At 39.1% G+C, this 22,772-nt stretch overlaps 1 protein-coding gene across 1 annotated transcript; it reads left to right on the top strand.

Annotated features, from left to right (window-relative positions):
- The first annotated feature begins 19,926 nt into the window (after positions 1-19,926).
- Positions 19,927-21,847, top strand: LOC145070311 (Adenine nucleotide alpha hydrolases-like superfamily protein). The gene is made up of 4 exons (XM_079017249.1): positions 19,927-20,234; positions 20,329-20,438; positions 20,914-21,032; positions 21,601-21,847. Exons 1-4 carry the CDS (start codon positions 20,060-20,062, stop codon positions 21,677-21,679), a joined length of 483 nt encoding a protein of 160 aa, XP_078873375.1. The 5' UTR covers positions 19,927-20,059; the 3' UTR covers positions 21,680-21,847.
- The last annotated feature ends 925 nt before the right edge of the window (positions 21,848-22,772 follow it).

The raw sequence follows: 22,772 nt of genomic DNA, 5'->3' as shown, positions 1-22,772 counted from the left end.
ATTTCTTGTTTCGATATACGATCTTTTAAGGTCTCATTCTACATTCCCATGATGTACTTGTGGTAGAGAAAAGAAATAGGTATTTTATCTAGAATCTAGTTTGACCAAAATCGAGTATCGATACTTATTTTTCAAGAGGGTCGATTTTTATGGTTCTGGAAGGGAGTATTTCCTTTCTTTCGATTCTTTCTCAGAATCCTCCTTGTGAACCCTTATTCTAGTTCTATCTCGACTCTTCCGTTGACTGCTTGTTCTATCTAGTCGTGTTGGTTGCACGAGAATGAAAATGTCTAATGAATCTATGCGCTTAGTTAAAATATTAAAATTTTTATAGTGATCCTCACTAGGTCCTCCTATAATTACCTAGTGTATGCTAATTATACACAACCAAGATTAAATAGACCTTCGAATAAGTGATCCTACTCTAAGTCCACAACCAAACAAGGAACATGAAGTAGAGTGAAGATCACAGATTCTAAGTCTATAAAATCTCAATTATATATAACTCTGAGAGTATACACTCCAAAATCATAAACCATCCAGTCATGGTCTTATTAATTTTCATATAAGTTAGTTATAGAACCTCAAATACTCCCATAGTATTTTAGTTGTATGATGGATTCTTGAGCTTCTTGATATGCGAAGCTGATGAGTTTTTAGATTTGTTGCATATTGCATGGTTTCATAAAATACTCCTATAATGTTTTAAATCTTTATGTTCGGTTTTAGTATTCCTTTATGTAGTATTGGTAAGTTTTAGTTCCATTGACACACCACTATCACTCCTAAACACATGTTTGTCGTATCTTGAATAAATATAGTTGATCAGGCTATATTTATCCCAGATATGATTACATAACTGTCTAGGTTGGACTGTAGTGTCCAACCTCTAAATACTTTTGTTTTGTTCTTCTTGTTATACTTGCTCTAGTATGTACATATATAAATAAATATATGCGTGTATGTATACTTTCGTAAAAATATTGTTATATTTTAAAAGTATAATTTTAGTCAGAGCACTTTGGCCCCATTGTATTTATAGTTGTATATCTTTTCTAGGTTGATATACTTAGTTCACTATAAACAATGCTCTGATACCAATCTGTCACACCCCCAAACCGGAACGGCGGAAACATTTGGAGGCGGAGGACGTCATGCCCAACATCAAAACAATTGTACAATAGTAATCAAAGCAACAACAACCATTTCATTCATAACATATACTTTACATTATAATTGTTTTACATAAGTTTAACTTTCAAAAGCAAACAACAAAACTAAGACTTGGCACTATGATGCTCCATCTTCTCGAAACCTGTATGCATACTTGACTTACTAATTTCCTAAGAATACAAGTAGTTTGAAAGAGTATCAGCATTAAAGCTGGTGAGTGCATAAGTATTTTTGTTGTAAAAGAGATACGTCCTTTTATTCTTTGGAAAAATGAATTGTTGACTTAGAGTCTTAAGACCAAGTTATATTTGTGTTTCTCATGTTATTAAAGAACGCTTCAAAATTCGAAAGACTAGTAAGCAAAATACGCTCGTGGTGTGATTTCTCGGTGTGTACCTATTAGTAAAGTTTTTAGATCGAATGGATCCACTACGTGGTTACTAAGACGCTATTTTCGTAAGTAAATCTCCATACTTAAAATAGTAGATGTAGTTTTGTACGTGCATAAAACCCCTTTTTGTGTGGTTCGTAAGTCCCTAATGTTTCCAGAAAAGCCTATATTTTCCATAAAGTGTGTTATAGCCTTTATTGAACCAAGGCTGAAATATGTAAGTATAAGCACCATACTTAGTTTACAAGTGTGTAGTTTTGCTATTAAGAAAACTAGTTTGAAGATGTCCTCACTTTGCCAGTGATGACGCTTAACCTGGTAGATTCTGTATTTTCAAAAGGATAGTTTGTAGTCTTTAATGTATTAAGACTCCACTTTTGTAAGTAAATTACCGTACTTAAAATAGTATACATGGTTTTAAATGTGCATAAAACTCCTTTGGGTGTGTGTGTATGTGTGTATGGTTCTTAAGTCACCGTAAACTTTATGTTTTGTTAATACCCCATGTGAGTTGTTATAACCATGCTAAAACTAAAAGACCTCGTACTCGACGCTCTTCAGGCATCGGAATTGTTATGACACTTGTCACCACAGACCTGCCGGTCTAGCTGTTGCAAGCAACTTAGGTGCGGGTTTGTCAGACCCAATATAGATCTATACACAACTATCACGCTCTCCCTACAAGAGATTCTGATTATAACTACAGGACTTTTATGTGGTACTTAGGAGTACCCCGAAGGAGAATACCTCACAAATTTATTCATTAACAAGTTTACGTATTAAGCAACCAAAATCCCTTTTTGTTTGTAAAATTATGTGTTTTCCTTTTTGTGTAGGTAAATGTCACTAACAAACTATACCTATTATAGTTTAACATGAATGTTTTGTTATGATGTAAAACCTTTATAGTTATGATTTTTATTCCTTAGTGAAATAAAATGGCAATAAAATACTAAGTATACTTAACCCTAGTATTACGTAATTTGCTCGACATGTTACAAAGTGTGAATAACTCTTAAACTTGTTTTTGGTAATTTTACTCTCTATTATCCCTATTTTATAATATTTAAAGAAGAATCATCATAAGTCGAAAACCGAGTCCGTAAACTCTGAGAGTTTGGAAACAGATTCTACTATGTTCATAAAAATTCTTATAATTTTTGGTGGTCTCAAACCAGTGTGAAAACGTTCATTTTCACAAACTGGTCCGAATACGTTGCTACAGTGACAGGCAGTTTTGTAAAAATCACTATACATTGTAGAAAAATCGTAAGGAGATGTGTAAGTAGTCACTTTAAAGGTATAAACCTGAAATATTTGCATATTAAACAGTTTTAAAAAATATTAAGTTTAAGTTGCGTAAAACAGTTTGTGGACAGGTCACAACTTTTATGTTGTAAGCTGTCAAGTTAAGTTTCAAATATGTTTTGGTGTTTTAACTTGTATTACCCCCCCCCCCCCCTGAAAACTAAAGAAAACTGGAAAAATGTAGGGGTATGAACTCACCTTGAGTGATTCTTGGAAGAGTGGAAGGTCGAAGACGAGGAGTATCAAGTCAAGAACACTTGATGAACACATGAAAGTTTGGATGATCCTAAGAACGATTTTTCGTGTTAAAATGGGTGTAGATGATTCAAAGATGTTATGAAAACATGGAATAAAACTTTAGTTTAGAGGAAATACTTACCAAAAAGTGAAGTAATAGCTCAAGAACACTTCCAAAAAGTGGTTGGAAGTAGAGAGAAAAAGAGGCTCTTTTGAAATTTTGAGAAGTGTATAAGTGTTTGATTTGATCGAAGTGAACAAAGAAATCCTCTAGGGATTTCTTTATATAGAGGTTGTTGGAGCAAGTGGCAAGGTTGAAATGATGTTTACCTTGGTTTGTGTGATGTGGATAAGGTTGGGCTAATGAGAGGATGACACATGGAAGGCAAGTGGGCACACTTGACACACTTGTGAGGTAAATATCCTCTTAATATAAAATAATGATTTTTAATTAATAAATCCTTGATAAATAAATAAAATATGAGTTCTGGGGATTAAAAATGGTAAAAATATGAAATTGGTGAAAAAATCCCGTAAAAAACGGGCTTAGGAGGCGAAAGTAGTCGAAAACAGGGCATTATGGACCGAACCTGCGAGGTTCGGCTCTAAGGAAGTGAGAACCGAGAGAAGGGAAAGAAGGAACTGAGAGGAGGAGTAAGGACCGAAGGTGCGAAGGGGAGGGACCAAAGGTCCGAGGTCTCGGTCTGCTGAGCTTCGGTCCGAGATGCATGTTGGCTTCTTGCAAGTTCGGTCTTGAGGAGGGTTCGCTTCTGACATGTTCGGCTCTGACATGAGGGTTTTGGCTCTTAAGAGGTTCGACTCCTAAGAGGTTCGGTTCCTAAGAGGGGTTTCGCTTCCTAAGAAGGGTTTCGGCTCTAATTAGCTATTTTTCAAGAAATCTTTCCATTTTGCGTGATTTTTGACTGAGTTAAGGGTCGGGATGACTAGGATGACTAGAAAAAGTTTGAGAGAGATTTTGGGAGAGATTTCACATACATGGAGAGATTTGGGAGAGATTTCATGCTTGGAGAGATTTGGGAGAGATTTCACATATTTGGAGAGATTTCACATAATTGGAGAGATTTGGGAGAGATTTCACATATTTTGAGAGATTTCACATACTTGGAGAGATTTCACATACTTAGAGAGATTTGGCAGAGATTTCACATAATTGGAGAGATTTAGGAGAGATTTCACATACTTGGAGAGATTTGGGAGAGTTTTCACATACTTGGAGAGATTTGGGAGAGATTTCACATACTTGGAGAGATTTGGGAGAGATTTCACATACTTAGAGAGATTTGGGAGAGATTTCACATACTTGGAGAGATTTGGGAGAGATTTCACATACTTGGATAGATTTGGGAAAGATTTAACATACTTGAAGAGATTTGGGAGATATTTCATTTTAGCCATTATTATTGTATCACCTCGCAATGCAAGGTTTGTAGACCCCGTTATACTTCGTTTATGATTATTTTAAGTCCCCAAAAGGCTCCATAGTCGTGTTTTGATGCGTTGAACTCCCTTCGTAGGGTTTTTACATTGTTAACACTTAGAATATCTGAAACACTTGAATCCTTGACATACAAATGCACATTTTATACATAGAATAACTTTTGGCATACAAGTACTAATTATGTTTGACCGGTTTAACGAGTTAATTTGGCTTTGACTTTGACTTTTTGACTTTTAATTTGACGGTTGTCACATTTTGAAAGCGGGGCAAGCTGGGCCCCATATTCATTGGACCTTTTAGGATTTAGAGCTAGGTAGGCAAAGTTGCATATCGGCTGGATTTGCCTGATGTGCTCATCCAGATCCATAACACCTTCCATGTGTCTCAGTTTTAGAAGTGTGTGGCCGATGAGTTTGCAGTTGGTCCTCTTGATGATATTCAGGTTGATGATCGCCTTAATTATATGGAGACCGGTGGTGATCTCAGATCAGAAGACGAAGTCTATCCATAACAAAGAAGTGTCCCTGGTCAAGGTCTAGTGGCAACATCGTAAGGGTTCTGAATGGACATGGGAGCCTGAGGTGGAGATGCGAGAGCACTACCCCAATTTATTTGCGACAGTAGACTTTGAGGATGAAGTATAGTTCAAATGGGGTGATTTGTAACATCTAATTTTTAGGTATTCGCTTTTGACCCTTGAGTTAAGATTTGTTTGCAAGATTGGTCCCCAATGACATTTTCGTAATTTTGGCCATTCCTTGCGTACACTGGGCGTATTCTTATTATGCAGGGCGTACGTAGCTAGGGTGCAAACCCTAATTTTTAAGGTTTGGACCCTATTTATGCACCTTTATGGTCTCATGCACCCTCTTATCTTCATCACTTTTACTTATTTCGAAAACCTAAAGTGTGTGAGTGGATTGTGAATCTTGAAGATCCTTTTTGGTGTCATTTTAGAGTTTTTGGAGTAGAAGGCAGAACCTTGAGGGTGTGGTGTTTCACTCAAGGCATTGGATCGAGCATCTACTTACCTTGGTGCATCTTTTGGTGGTAAAAAGCTTCAACCATGATGTATATTTCTTTTGGATCTAGTTTTAGCTCAAAGTTGTCACCTTTTTGTCCCAAAATTGATCTTTGTGAGTAGGAGATACTCCAAGACGTTTGAGTTATCCTTTAAGATGTTTTAGGGTGTGTTAAGTCATAAAAATGTGTTCTTGGTCATTAGTTTCTTCACATGCATGAGCAAGGTTGTCTTAATGGGTAAAGAAGCTAGGGTTTTTGGACATAAGGTTTTAATAGCCATGATAAACAATAAAGTTGAAAACTTTATGGTTAAGGACATCTTCTTGAGGCTAGGTCAAGATTTTTGACATAAGTGCTTAACGATTAAGAATTTAACGGTTACAGTGGTGATCATCCGCGTACACTAGGCGTACCAAGGGGTACAATGCGTATACGTTGTTAGCTCCCGGACATTGGTCAATCATGTAATACGGCCCGTGTACGTAACGAGTGCGTCGAACATACTCACTGAGTCAACTCGGTTGACTTAGTTGACTTTGACTTGGATTTTGATTAAGGTTTGACCTAGGGGTATTTTAGGTATTTTGATATGTATGTTGTGTTTGTGTCACTGGATTTATTAAGGTGACTAGTAGAGTTGATCTCGGAGTGGTGTGTTATTTAGTTTACTCATCTGTCTGTGAGGTAAGGTTTCTCACTATGTCCATAGGTCGAAGCCACCAATGCCGACCCAATACTCTAATACTCAGAATGATAGTTACTATGTGGTTTATATGTGACTGTATGTTGGGTTGAAATATACCCCAGGGAGGGGGGCCACTATAGTATATTTGGGTTGAAATAGACCCAGGGTGGGGCCCACTACAGTATGTTCGGGTTGAAATAGACCCCTAGGCGAGGCCCCTTGGCGAGGCCTATATATGTTGATCGGGTTGTAATATACCCTAGGGCGGGTCCCATATATGTATACTGGATTGGATTATACCCAAGGGTTAAGCCCAGTTGTATGATTGGTATGTGGTAAATTAGGGAACTCACTAAGTTTTGTGCTTATCAAGGTTCTAAATGGCGTGAGGCGTGGCGTGGCGGCAAGGCCAAGCCTCAAGCTTAACGAGCCATGGCGAGCCATGACGTTTTTCAAGGCGTGATGTAACACGGCGGTTTTGTATTAATTTAAAATTATATTACCACATAAATATAAATTTATATTAAATATAACTACTTTTTAGAAGTGTTAGATCAATAACTAATAACAAAGAGTTAACAAAAACCACAATACTTGTATCTCCGATTTGAAAAGACATAAAAAAGAGCAAAAAACTATGTCTCAAACGAAAAAAACACGCGCCATTGCATGCCATATCACGCCTTGCCATGCGCCACGCCTAACATCAACATTATGAAACTTTTCGTAATGGCGAAGCCACGCCTCACGCCATGGCGCACCTTGGCGCGCGCCATGGCGCGCCTTTTAGAACACTGTTGCTTATAGTTTATATGTATGGTTTTAGGTACTTCTCGTTTAAAAGGGAAGGGCTCAGCGTGATGGCGCAACATCCTCCCCTCGTGATTTCCGCATTTAAGATAATTATACTCTGATGTTTTGAATATTATGACTCGGTGTTGATTTTGAACAATTAATGAATGATATGATAGACTTTAAATGAAAATTTTATTACCGTTTTTGGGACGTTACAATCTAACTATCTAGGCACCTGTAACGCCGAAATTTCTCAAAACAAAATTTTCATTTAAAATTACTTTTCTCTTTAATACTTTTCATAAAAATCCCATTTTGTAAAAATTACAATGCATGACTCTTTTGTTCAATCAATCAATAAACCATGATCTTCAAAACAACTGCTTCCTCTGGTGTGTACAATCGAGCCAGTGCCATCCTGTGATCCGGAGAAAACCTGAAACACATAACACAAAACATTATAATCACGAAGCTTAGTGAGTTATTCAAAATACCACTCTAACACATATTAGCCACTCAAGGCTATAACTCTGTTGACCTTCTAGTCAGTGTGTCTCAGTGGGACCCTCCAGTCCCAACTCTCGGTAGGCCCTCTAGCCCTAACTTTATGGACCCAAGGGTCCTAACTCTGAGAACTCTGAATCACATATCACAGTAAATCTCAACACATAAACAACATACAAATACTCTGGCACATAATTCTAAAAATACCACATATAACCTATATTAGCCACTCGAGGCTATAACTCTATGGGCCCTTGGGCCCTAACTCAGCGGACCCTCTGGTCCTAGCTCTGTGGACCATCCGGTCCTCACTCTGATATACACACAACATAAATCACATAGAAATAATGAAGTGCCACACATCACATCGATAGCATATAATATCTCTATCACATAACTGTGTTACCACTCTAGGTAAAGCATAGTGAGAAGACTCACCTGCTACTGCCGACTGAAGAACAGTCCACGCTACTCCGACTGAAGAACAGTCCACGCTACTCCGACCAGCGTCTCGAACTCCACCTACTGAATCACCAAAACCAATAATCACTAATAACAACCAAAATACTCCTGGAAGTCAACTGGTCAACTATTGGTCAAAGTCAAAGTCCTCAGTCAAAGTCAACCCTCCGGGTTGACCCTACTCGCCGAGTCACCCCGAGACTCGCCGAGTCCCACAACTCTGAGTCCCCTCGCACTCAACTCACCGAGTCCTCCCTTGACTCGCCGATTCACGGCTCAACCAGAAGAAGGTTAGGACCTCACGACCAGACTCGCCGAGTCCAAGGCTATCTTCAACCAAGTCGTCGAGTTGTTCTTCCAACTCGCCGAGTTCCTGCCCATCTTCAAGCAACTCACCGAGTACACCTTTGTGACTCGCGAGTACCTCTAGATCTTAATCCATACAAAAGCTTTCCAGGCCATGCAAATGATCCAAACCATAGATCTACCCTTCTACAACCCATCCATCACGTAAAGTGGCAAACTTTACGTGAATCCAAAGAGATATATGCATATAACACTCTAGGGTTAGGGTTTAGGACAAGATGGCTTCACCAATCACTCAAGAACAGGGACTTTAATGCACTCTAGACCTTCTCCATTCCAGATCTGAGGTAGCAACCTCAGATCTAACCTCCAACTCAAAACACCACATGCTATCTTTTCCAAAAACCTCAAAATGAAGAATAAAAGCCAGAGCAACGAAATAATACCTCAAAAGGAAACTCCAACAGAAGAGAAATCCGAATCCTAGCAAAGCCCCTTGCTCCAAGCCTCTTAATTGTCCAAGATCTCTTCCAAAATCTCTTCTCCAAGGTTCAAATGCTCTCATACCACTCACAAACGCTCCCTAGGGTTTTCTGGACTTCAAGAGAGGGTAAAGAGGCTGGGAAGAGGGTATAATGTCCTTTATATAGGGCTCATCCTCCGAAATTAGGGTTTTCTCCACACAGCACCAACTCGCCGAGTCCAGCCGCCGACTCGCCGAGTTGGCCACTTAACACGCGACCAGAATCGCGACCCTACTCGCCGAGTCCACCCATGGAATCGCCGAGTTGCTCTTTCACATTTACACTTTGAACCCTAAATTTGCACTCCCAAACTCGGGATGTTACAATTCTCCCCCACTTAAATTAGGCTTCATCCTCGAAGCATGAGGTACAAAACTCCAGAACTACTCTCGCAATGCACCTCCTGGCATTAACCAGACCAGGTTCCTTCAAACATTGTTACCAAACCCCTATAAGGTCTGACTCCTTCTCACAGAGTCGCGGCAATAGAATCGAGTCGGCCATCGGCTTCTTTCTCTGATTACAACCCTTATTAGCCAAATGATCACCCAATGATACTTTCATCACTCCAAATCACAACAATCATTAAGCCCTTACCAAGCTCGATATCACCCCGAACCACCGGATCTTGAACCGGTGCCGACTGCTGGGACTTATCCCGCTTCCTTTCGGAATCTAACTCTTTTCCTTCCGCTGACAGGATGACACACCTTGCAGCCCTTGAGCAACTCCCATGAGCTCTCCATCGAAATCACATACACATATTGAGCCTGCTCTACATCCTTGGTTTGGAAAAACCCGACACACTGACGATACCAACAGACGTCCCCAGGATGAATTACCACTATAAACATAACCTCCAGATCACAACCATACTTAAATCCAAGGCTCTATTCTTGCATCTCCTTCCGAACTCCTCTGGTTCTAAACCACCGAAGATCCTTCCGCAACCTCAACAGACACCCAACTCGGATGTGCTTCCATACCACTAGCATAGACACAGTGTTCAACCACCATACTCCAAATCATCCATTCTCACTACTGCTTTCACTTCCGTGAACCAACACTCCCTCCCGGGGTTACATACCTTTCTCTTTTCTTACCCAAGGAAATCCACTTGTCAACCTTGCCACTACTCCATGTATCGCACATGTTCTGGATCTGCTCGTAAGGACTCTCGGGTCCATTCGCTACCTCACCCCAGCAAATGGGGAGGGGTCTGACACCTCCTCCTATACAACAGCTCAAAAGGTGGCATACCAATGCTCGAATGATGGCTATTGTATAGAAAACTCGGCCAAGAGCAAATACGTGTCCCAACTCCCTCCGAAATTAAAACACATGCCTGAAGCATGTCCTTGAGCGTCTGAATCGTCCGCTCGCTCTGAAGTGTCCTCAGATATCCCCATGAAAAACTCTAGCTCATTTCTCATATCCCACTTCGATACTGAGTACCAGTTCAGCTTTTGATTCCATAGCTGAACCCCCAAATATCACCTATAACGTGATCCAAAATATCTCACTAGCTTCCTCCCCGTGACCACAATCCCGGCCCAGTGACTCACAAGTCACAAAATTCTCTTTTCCTCATACGAAAATACAATCCAACCGAGGATCGACTCAACTCTGACCCCCAGTTCCGCCCTTGGTTCTACCACCAGGCTCCAAAACTCTATACTAAGGCTGATCAAGCCTACAACTCTTCTGCATCAAACACTGATAGGGGAACACCCCAACATCACACTCTCTTGCCGTCTAGTGAGTATTACGGCTCCCTGAAATAACACGACGGCCTCTGACTAGTGAGTACTACGGCTCCCCGTAGCACCACAACACCAACTGTCAAGTGGGTACTATAGCTCCCCGTAGTACCACGACTCCCTCTCTCTGACTTGTGAATACTACGGCTCCCCGTAGCATCACAACACCCTCTGACTAGTGAATACTACGGCTCCCCATAGCTTCACCCCATACTCTCAACTCATCCCAACGCCACACTATGTCCACTCACTCATGCCCGTAGACTATCATAGATAGCTACATACACTTGTCCCACATATGCATCACAGACTCTGGCAACAACCACTATAACAAAATTACTTACCTCTGCGGAGATCCATCTTCTAAAATAATCCCTCTTGCTGTCAATACTCGAAGGGCTCCCACTGGAACCGTAGATACATGATATACCACTGGTCGTCTCAAACTCAAGGCTCTAAATAACTCCGAAATCGGGACATTATTCCCGGTCAACACGGATCACCACTACGGACATCACGATATCCTGCCTCAAACACTGCTCTCCTACTCCCAGCACCATACAGATACAACAATTCATTTCCTCTAAACTCCATAAATAATTCTCCATTTCCCAGTGTGCAACCTCAGTGTACCCAAACACTCAATTGGAAACAAAGAAAGTGCTAACGCTTCAGAATACGCTGGTGATCCTCTGAAACCCTTTTCCCCTACTGCTCAAAATCCACGCAAGAAATACACACACTGGCCTGGAAATTGGTCGCTTGATAATCCCCTATCCATCCAAAAAGGGATATATGCAATCCATACTTCGAACCAGAAGTTCTTGACTGCCCGTACCACCATTATGAGTCTTCCCCTTGAAACGGCCCTGGTCACCACCAGATTCCTGTATCCAACCCCTTGCACAATCTCTGGTTCCCTCAATAAAATACCCAGTTCTCCCCCACTTAGAGATCAAGAAACTTCAAATACCCTAAATCTCCGAAGAAATCCTCAGGGATTCTCATCGCGACTGTCTCTAGCCATTCGAAGCCTCATACCATTCCAATACCGAATACCTCAACTGTCCAGTAAGATCACTGACTCTTAGACTGAAACCATAATTCAGCGTAATCCTCGCCCTCGACTACTCTACCCAAGTTCCATAACTTGAATCCTCACAAGAACTGGGACTCCACTCCCATACTCAATATCCATCATAGACAGAAAAGCCGCCGCCCTGATATACTCAACTGGATTGCCCACTGATACTGCTACCACATACCCTACTATACTCAAATAGGGTGCAATGTGGTCCTTGACCACCTCAGTCCCAACTGACTACATGCCCACGATATATCCTTACCTCGCGGAAGACATGCTGCCTTATACACTGGAGGAAAATCGACATAAATGTCAATCCGCAGGGTTTTACTCCTAAAAACCCAAACCGAAATCTCACACCTCTTATGTTTCTCACTAGAAACGGAAATAGCACCACTTAGATCATAGAAGGTGACATCTCTTCTATCGGATGGTTACTCAACTCAGGCTGTAATCCTCTATAACTGTCATCTCTACTCCTTCCTGAGTCTTGCAACTCCAATTGGCATCTCATCAGCAATCCCTCGGGGCTAATTCTATTTCCTCATTAAGGGATACCTCACTAAAACTCATCCATCATGGCCCTCTAGCCCCATACTCTTTCACCTCCAATCTCGGTCTAACCAATCACCACGGGTAACTGGTAGAACCAATAACACTATTGTCATGGGTCAAGGTACTCGAACCACAACATGACCTCTCGATCTGATGCAAATCATGGTATTCAAACCATGGAACCACCACTCAATCAGCTACCAATCATGGAACCCGATCCATGACATTACTCCCCAATCTGCTCCGATGTATGGTACTCGAACCATAACATCACTCCTCAGTCTGCCACTTAGAACCTTCATAATACTCCCTGTATCGAGTATGGGTCCTCTGCTTTCGGTAGTACGGGCCCATACTACCTGCCACATCTACCCATACTCTCCACACGGACCATTCCAGAGTCCCTAAGTAGTTGCTCAACCTTCTCGTTCACTAATTCTGCCACACGTGCTTACTCCTCAGCGAAATGCTCTACTCCGCCAGCGTACTCATCTGGCTAAGGTCACTCCCACTTCTCCGCCATCAGCTGTTGAAGAGCTCCTAATGATGCTAGCCATCTACCTCCTGAATATCGTCATATTGACTTGGTAGATGACTCCCATCATTGAGAGTTCCACAAAGCACAAAGCAAGCAACATTCGGGCATCGAAGAATACATAGAACTCACCCTGGGTGATGACTCCGCCTGCTCTGCTCATTCTCAAAAGCACCACAATACTCATCTAGGCGTCTCTCCTAGGTTACTCCTCTACTCAAATCCCCTAAGAGGATTCCAACTGAATACTCTCACTTATACTCAAAAGCACAACACATATAACAGCAACTCCTAGGCTAAGGCATCACAAATCAGGCCACTCTAGTCCTAAGATACGAAATACCTAGCATGCCTCTAGCATGCATAATATCTCATAAAATGTATCATAAATATCTCATAACACAAAAGTAAGGGTATTTTGGGAAATCACCGTTCGGGCTCTGGCTGATTGTACACACTGCTCTTTCTCGCTTTCTCTTTGAACTCTTATTCACTTTTAGAATTTCATTTCTTTGAAAACTTTTCTTACTTCCTCAGTTTGAGTTCAGATTTACCCGAAGGTGCATCCGAATCCCTCAAACCAAGGCTCTGATACCAACTTGTAACACCAAAATTTTTCAAAACAAAATTTTCATTTAAAATTACTTTTCTCTTTAATACTTTTCATAAAAATCCCATTTTGTAAAAATTACAATACATGACTCTTTTGTTCAATCAATCAATAAACCAGGATCTTCAAAACAACCGCTTCCTCTAGTGTGTACAATCGAGCCGGTGTCGTCCCGTGATCCGGAGAAAACCTGAAACACATAACACAAAACACTGTAAGTACGAAGCTTAGTGAGTTCCCCAAAATACCACTCTAACACATATTAGCCACTCAAGGCTATAACTTTATTGACCTTCTAGTCAGTGTGTCTCAGTGGGACCCTCCAGTCCCAACTCTTGGTGGGTCCTCTGGCCCTAACTCTATGGACCCTAGGGTCCTAACTCCGAGAACTCTGAATCACATATCACAATAAATCTCAACACATAAACAACATACAAATACTCTGGCACATAATTCTAAAAATACCACATATAACCTATATTAGCCACTCGAGGCTATAACTTTATGGGCCCTTGGGCCCTAACTCTGCGGACCCTCTGGTCCTAGCTCTGTGGACCTTCCGGTCCTCACTCTGATATATACACAACATAAATCACATAGAAATAATGCAGTGCCACACATCACATAGATAGCATATAATATCTCTATCACATAACTATGTTATCACTCTAGGTAAAGCATAGTGAGAAGACTCACCTGCTACTGCCGACTGAAGAACAGTCCACACTGCTCCGACCAGCATCACGAACTCCACCTACTGAATCATCGAAACCAGTAATCACTAATAACAACCAAAATACTCCTGAAGGTTAACTGGTCAACTCTTGGTCAAATTCAAAGTCCTCAGTCAAAGTCAACCCTCCTAGTTGACCCTACTCGCCGAGTCACCCTGAGACTCGCCGAGTCCTACAACTCTGAGTCCCCTCGCACTCAACTCACCAAGTCCTCCCTTGACTCACCAATTCACGGCTCAACCAGAAGAAGGTTAGGACCTCACGACCAGACTCGCCGAGTCCAAGGTTATCTTTAACCAACTCGCCGAGTTGTTCTTCCAACTCGCCGAGTTCTTGCCCATCTTCAAGCAACTCGCCGAGTACACATTTGTGACTCGCTGAGTACCTCTAGATCTTAATCCATACAGAAGCTTTCCAGGCCATGCAAATGATCCAAACCATAGATCTACCCTTCTACAACCCATCCATCATGTAAAGTGGCAAACTTTACGTGAATCCAAAGAGATATAAGCATATAACACTCTAGGGTTAGGTTTTGGGACAAGATGGCTTCACCAATCACTCAAGAACAGGGAATTTAATGCACTCTAGACCTTCTCCATTCTAGATCTGAGGTAGCAACCTCAGATCTAACCTCCAACTCAAAACACCACATGCTATCTTTTCCAAAAACCTCAAAATGAAGAATAAAAGCCCAAGCAACGAAATAATACCTCAAAAGGAAACTCCAACAGAAGAGAAATCTAAATCCTAGCAAAGCCCTTTGCTCCAAGCCTCTTAATTCTCCAAGATCTCTTCCAAAATCTCTTCTCCAAGGTTAAAATGCTCTCAAACCACTCACAAATGCTCCCTAGGGTTTTCTGGACTTCAAGAGAGGGTAAAGAGGGTGGGGAGAGGGTATAATGTCCTTTATATAGGGCTCATCCTCCGAAATTAGGGTTTTCTCCACACAAAACCAACTCGTCGAGTCCAGCCGCCGACTCGCCGAGTTGGCCACTTAACACGTGACCAGAATCGCGACCCTACTCGCCGAGTTGCTCTTTCACATTTACACTTTGAACCCTGAATTTGCACTCCTGAACTCAGGATGTTACAGCACCTCACTGATCAATAAAGTTGCCAACTTTATTGAATCTAACCACACAAAACATCATGAACATGAAGAAGAAGCACGATAACCTAGATCTATAAGAGGCTAACCAACAAGATCAAAAAAAGGAAACTCACAAAGGTCCAGAAGTTGCTTAAATGAAATCTCTAAGCTTGCGAAGAGGTTCTCTACACCACAAGGGTCTTATTCTTCCTTCGAAATGCACCAAATTACCAAAGGTAAGCTCAAATATGGAGGAGAGGTTATTAGGGTTTTATCCAAGCTTCTTGGAGGTGATGGAGGCTCAAAATGATACCCTAATCCTAAGGTTAAAGGCTTAAATATGGAGGAAAACTTAAAATTATGGGCTTGGGCCGAAACAATCGCCACGTCGTCACCCTTCACTCACCTCCTCATAGGAAGAATCAAGAGGACACAATCATTTCAGCCTTGTCGCGTCATGGCCATCCTTGCGCCATGTCATGGCAAAGAGTTTTTGCCAAAAACTCCATTTTTGATCCTGTTAAGTCTTTACATAAACCATTCTAAGAAATGGTTGTTAAAATTCTTCCCCCCCCCCCCCCCCCAAAAAAAAAAAAAATTAGATTTTCTGCTTGAAATTCGTCCTTACAACTTACTCTATAGCACAATTCAATACCATCTGAACTACCTAAGTCCGATACAAGGCTAAAAAATCACCTCGCATAGACGATCACCTTCTGGCACCGCCACTAAACCAAAACTTAGCAGAAATCATAGGTCCTGAAGAAAAAACGAATATCAACATGCCACACTTAACCAATAAAGAGAAGCACTAACTACTTTACCTGAAATCTAAAAACTCTATACTATACCCAACTTCCATACGGACAAAATCACTTGAACCATACCTATGATGACCGCAATCCACAATCGGAATTGACCAAAACCTCCCTGACCTTGCATCGTCTTACTAATAACAGGAAACCATAATCCATGACTATCCGTAAATGTTGGTAATCTTGCACTCGAATACGATGATGACTTCAAACATAAGCCCTAAAAATTGGAGCTACACCAAGATATTCATCAAATCCTGCTGACGGAGGAATTCGAAGATTCGATATGTCCAAGATCTTCCTAGTTCCTGTTAGGTCTAATAAAGGGTTGTGTCAAATGTATGTTATTATGGTTTTCTTAGTCTGAAATGGGCATGTCCATGTTCAGTTTTAGTCTCTAAATAATCTCTATAAATAGCATGCATGTACCTTTAGGGTTACAACTTTTGAACTCTCACAGAAAAGTTTTGTTTTTAAGAACTCTTCTAGAGCTATGATAAATATAATCATTCCACACACTTTTGATCATTATTGTTTCATATCATTTATTCATCTCATTAATATAGAATCTATCGATCATTATTGTTCCCACCATTGGTATCAGAGTAGGAGATAGTGTAATTAATTCTCTATTCTTCTGACGAGTATTGGATTTTGTATTAAGGTTTTACGATTTTCATAGATATGTTCTTGTTGTCTCAATCGTCTCAATCGATTGTAAATTCCAGATCCAGATCTCTAGTTTACCCTTGAAATCGATTCTAGTTTACACATCTGGCTCTATATTTTTCTTTTGTTTATTTCTTGTTATTATGGCTCACGGTGATCTTCATTCTCTTTCTTTCAATGTCCCTAGTAACATTGGTTCATCTACAAGGATTCATATCCTTTTCCAGAAGACTATGAGTTTTGGGCGCTTCACTTCAAAGATTATAGATTGGGAATCGAAGAACATGAATCTACAATATGGCATGCAATAATAGAAGAACCATACACGTATTCGATAATGAAGAAAGAAGTCAAAATCCCGAAGGATTATGATGCAATCATTGCAGACAGCCCTGAAACTGATGAGAAGATCAATCTAATGTGCAACCTAAAAGCAATGAGAATTATTCGATTTGCTCTTATTCCTGACACATTCCGTCTTGTTAGTACATGTGATACTGCTAAAGGAATTTGGAATATAATAAAGGAATTGTATTAAGGTGATGATGACTTGCAACATTCTGTGCAGACGACTCTTTTGTTGAAATTTGGTTCTTTTGTGCAAAAAAGGGATGAGAACTTAGAAAAGATAGCCAATTGCTTCAATCACCTGTTAAGCAGAATGCTTAAATACAATCTTGAGTGACGAGATAATGAACAGAAGGTCATGTTTATGAATGGTCTCAGATCCGAATGGAATGCTATAGTTTCCACTGTTAAAGCACACAGACAATTCAAAAGCTATTCGTTGGCAAAACTCTTGGGTATTCTGAAGTCTCACGAAGATGAGGTTACTAAGGAAGCAAAACTTGCCTCTAGTGTGGCGCTCGTTGCTAAACATAAGAAGTCAACAGTTGATGATTTTGAATCTGACTTTTCGGATGATGAACTCTCAAAAGAAGACAAGGTGTTGATGGTGTCAAACCGAAAGAAATTCTTTAAGAAGAATTTATCTCGATTAAGAAACAAATACAAGCAGGGAAACTCAAGTTCCGAAAAGCCAAGAAAGGAGGGTTTTAAGAACTCTCAGAATGACGAGGAAAAGAAGGAAAAGAAACTACTAGGCGATTCTGGTTACAACTGTAACTATTGTCATGGCAAGAATCATTTTACGAAAGAATGCATGTTGTTAAGACAGAATGAGAAGAAGGAGAATGTTAAAGATGAAGCTTACTACGCTCAGAAGATAGAAGAGCTTCGGAAGAAAAATTCATCGGCTACGAAACCGGTGCTAATAGTGCAAGAGGAAAGTGACGATGGTAGAGTTAAAGTGTGGTCTACAGACTCTGAGGACAATGAGGTAAGGAAACCAAACCATGGCGGGTGTTTTGTGGTGAAGTCTAAGAAGGAAGGTTATGCAGCAAGTGCTTGATGGTTCATTGTGGCAATTCAAAACCAAGGGGATATGCGACTGATGGTGGAAAAGCATCAGAGAGTTGTTTTGTTGCAAAAACTGTTACGGATCAAGTGAAGGAGTGCGTGAAGGTGGTCGATAAGGTACATTCAATTCTTAAATCATTTAATATTCATTCATCACGTTATGATTCTAAATTAAAAGATTTACGTTATACGATTTCTGATTTTAGTGACAGCTTAAAAAGAACTCGTATAAGTAATTCTAATATGAATGGTTAACTTTTAAGAATGACGAGAGAAGAATAAAAATAGAAGAATCGGAAGTAGAGCTTACTAGATCAAGAGATGATATTATTATTCTTAAGAGAGACAATAGAGTACTGTTGAAACAGAGAATTTTTTTTTGTTTGATCACTAAACGTTTATATTTTAATATTACTTAGCTTCATTTGGATTGTGAAATTGGTAAAGGTTTGCATAAAATGATTTTACCTTTTATTGAATTAAAAGAAGATGAAATTGATGTTGAATGCTATAAATGTGAATCAATTGTTTCTTTAGATGATGTTTCAGATTCTTATAGGGTTGGACTTGAGAAAATAGAAGAATATATCCAGTCCAAAGAACATAAAAACATGTTGAAAAAGGTTTTAACTGAAAAGGATAAAAAAGAAATCAAGTTAAGTGCTATGCAGAAATATGACTTAGTATGCAAGAAATTGAATTTAGAAAATACTCTTGATTCTGAGAATATTTCTGAATTCAATGAAAGTAAAATGAGTGAAATATCCGTAGAGGATAAAATTCATTGTTTTGCTTTTGTACAAAATTATGATGAACCAAAGAAAAATTTAATTTCTAAAAACTCAATCGAATTTGTTCGAGTTTTTGAAAATAAAAGTTCAAAAGTTTTGAAAGAAGAAGCAACTGTTTTTCCTAAAGTACAAACTGTTCCGAATCAAGTTTTTGTAAAGAAAGGACTGAATGAAAATGATACTTCTGAATTAACGTCATTGGTCGCTGATGATAATGCGAAAGGCTGTGATGATAGTATCAGAGCATAAGTCCCAAAATCTCTACTACGAAAAATCATAGTGTGATGTGATGCAATCATGCCGACCCCTTTCTCTTCGAGTTGGTAGTACCTAAAACATAAACTGAAACTGTAAGCACAAAGCTTAGTGAGTTCCCCCACCATTCCACATACAAAACAAACATATTGTCAAACATATCCGGGTTCTGGCTTACCCCTTCGATCTATTTCAACCGGATACTATCGAGCATATATGGGTGTTCAACCTGCTCCTTTGGTCTATTTCAACTGGATAATGTCGAGCATATATGGGTGCTCGACTTGCCCCTTCGGTCTATTTCAACCGGACACCGGGTCTATTTTACCATCTACCACTACCACATAATATCACACATAATTCACAGAATCATCAAACAATACATACACAACCGATAATTATCACAAAGACAATCATTATGCTATATCATAACTAGTGGGCCGGCATTGGTGCCTTCAATCCACGAATTCTACGAAGGGAGACTCGCATCAAACTGTGGGTGCAAATTGTACTCAGCGAATGACCCGTGAACTCTTCTCCCTATCTCACAACATAAATTAGATTACATTATGACTCCAAGATCCAAACCTTAATTCATGTCCTATTGGGCCTCTTCCTCCCAAGGCCCAATTTCAAAACTGCGCAAAGTGTGTCCAAGCCCAATCAAATAAATTCTAAGGCTCGAAGCTAAAGGACCATTCATGTAATTCACTCTATTTATAAGTCAATTAGACACAAGTCAGACACGAAAGCGGATGAAGTTATTTAATAACAAAGATTAAGTAGAAAATCCCAGTTTTGCTTCCACTAGTTTTGGTAAACTCTTTTTTAAACTCTTCTTCAGATTTAGTGTTTTTGATCTCAGAAAGAAAATGGTGAAGGATCGGAAGGTTGGTGTGGCGATGGATTTCTCCAAGAGCAGCAAGGCTGCTTTGCAATGGGCAATCGATAACTTAGCTGACAAAGGTGATACGTTCTACATCATCCATATAAAATCTCCTTCCAGTGATGAATCCCGTAACAAACTCTGGACCACATCTGGCTCTCGTAAGATCCGATCCATCATTTGCTCATTCTATTATTTGTATTTTGTTTGTAAACGGCGGATTGATTTATTTTTCTGTGGGAGATCACTGATTAGCCTTGATTCCGTTGGTCGAGTTCCGTGAGCCGGAAGTGATGGCCAAGTACGACGTGAAGACGGATATTGATGTTCTTGACATGCTTGACACCGGAGCTAGACAAAAAGAGGTTTTCACTTTGCATCATCTTCGATCCTCATTCAAACATTTCGTTTTTCTCGATTCAAACTTTTGATCTAGATTTATAGATTTCCAGTTCAATATAACTTTAATATGAAACTTATTTTATCAGATCCAAACCGGATGCCAAGTCCGATGAACTTCATAGTTCACCAAATTCGTTTGACTGTTGGCATCGAATTTAAACTCAGACTTTTAGATCATTTGTATCAAACTTCAACCATTTGTTTGAAACTTCCACAGTCTAATGCTCCATAATAAATGGTTTATCCTTTAGGCTTTAGTTTATATTTCGTAATCGGAAGCTAATTATTTACTTCGAATTTTAATCAAACTAATATGATCCGAGTTAGAAGTTGTGTAAGAAGTGATTGATAAGAACAAAATCATGAAATTTATGACATTAATTTGGCCGGGTTGATCAAATTCCTTGACTAAATTATTTGTAATATGTTCGCGATTAGATTCATGTCGTGACCAAATTGTATTGGGGAGATGCAAGGGAGAAGCTGATTCAAGGGATTGAAGATCTAAAGCTGGATACATTGGTCATGGGAAGCAGAGGACTCACTGCTCTTCAGAGGTACCTTCCTATTTCTTGTCTAATTCTTTAATGCATCTACATATATTTGAAAAGAAAAAAACTGGCATATATTTCCGCTTTGGTATTTTTTTTGTTTTTTATTTCATAACAATGTATTGTAAGCCAATATATTTTTTTGAAAAAAATAATATATTGAAAATAATTAATTTAAATACCTTATCTATACAACCTTTGAATGAGAACATATCCACAATAATGATGGTCAAACATAGATATTAATCCTTTCTAGATATGTACAACGCCATGTTTAAAGATATATATTTTTATTCAATAAATTTAACATTTTTCTAATTTTTAAATGATGAAAGTTGAGGATATAAAAAGTTAAAAACCACAGAGAGCATAATTCGGCGTATTTATAGATATAATATTTTAAGTGGATATCCATTTAACCCGGTAGAAATAAATAATAATGTAATTCGGGGTTTTATTGTTCGGAATTACCACATCTATAAACACTCACTATATTCAACTAAAAGAAATACATCAAATTTATAGACTATTATGAAATATAACATTTGTGCCGTGTACGATTGTTGTATTGCAGGATAATATTGGGAAGTGTGACAAACTATTTGATCACTAATGCACCTTGTCCCGTCACCATTGTCAAAGACAAGCACTAATCTTGTTAATTAATAGTATCAATAACGTATGCATGGAGTATTAGTACCCCATGTCCATGCTTTCCTTTAATCTTCAATCACTTTCTTTTTAATTTTAATCTCTACCTTATGTAGTGTGGCATGTAAAACCAAAACATAATATATATCATTATTCAACTTGTTTTTAAAGATCATAATCTAGTTACAAGCCCAGTAGACAGGAAGATATATGTGTGAAATTAATACATTGTGTATTCATATGCCTTAAAAACGAGCAACGTTGAATACTTTTGAGGATATGTAGATGGTGATTATTAGTGATGTATGGATTTCTGTTGGGATTCAGCAAAAAAAAAATTAAACATCTTCATACAAACAAACAATAAAAGGCTTTGGTAAAAACATGGAATAAACTTCCGAAAAACAATAATCGAAAAAAAAATATTATAAAACGGAACATTGTATTTAATGTGGTTCAGTCGATGTAACCTATGTCCATAGGCGAACGAGTGAGAAAATTTTATTAAACTTTCAAAACAATTACAATCACTCACCAAAGAGTGCACCACACTTAACTCTCAAACAAAAAAAGAATCTCTTTCACTAACAAACTACTCCAAAAAAATATGCTCTCAACCTCAAAATGATTGCTCTCTTGAAATCTATGTATATTAACACACACTATACACTCGCACATATTGATCTACATTATACACTCACCCATGAATGGGGCACATTATTCCTGCATGGAACATTTTATTCCTCTTGCCATCATTTTCTATTCGTAGCAATGCTTTCAGATGTCTTTCAATACTTTCTAATTCCAAGCAACGCTTTCTATTGCTTGCCAGCGCTTTTTGACATTCAAATGAGAACAATTATAAAGTTGAGAATACGAGAACAAATCTGAGCCACTTAATTTTTTAATTAAAATAATAAAATAATGATCATATAAATCAAAAAACAATTTAAAATAATAAGAAAAACTCACTAACCAAATCACCTATTACCCAACCAACACCACTAATGGTGTACCCGTGCCAGTAATCCAACCAAGCCCAATACCGGTCCGCACCCACCAAGTTGGCTAAACAAAATCAAAAACTTACAAATA

The sequence above is a fragment of the Lactuca serriola genome, chromosome 8 (assembly GCF_051521515.1).
Source record: "Lactuca serriola cultivar US96UC23 chromosome 8, Lser_US96UC23_V15, whole genome shotgun sequence".
Taxonomy (NCBI): domain Eukaryota; kingdom Viridiplantae; phylum Streptophyta; class Magnoliopsida; order Asterales; family Asteraceae; genus Lactuca; species Lactuca serriola.
This window is presented reverse-complemented; position numbering and strand designations above follow the sequence as displayed.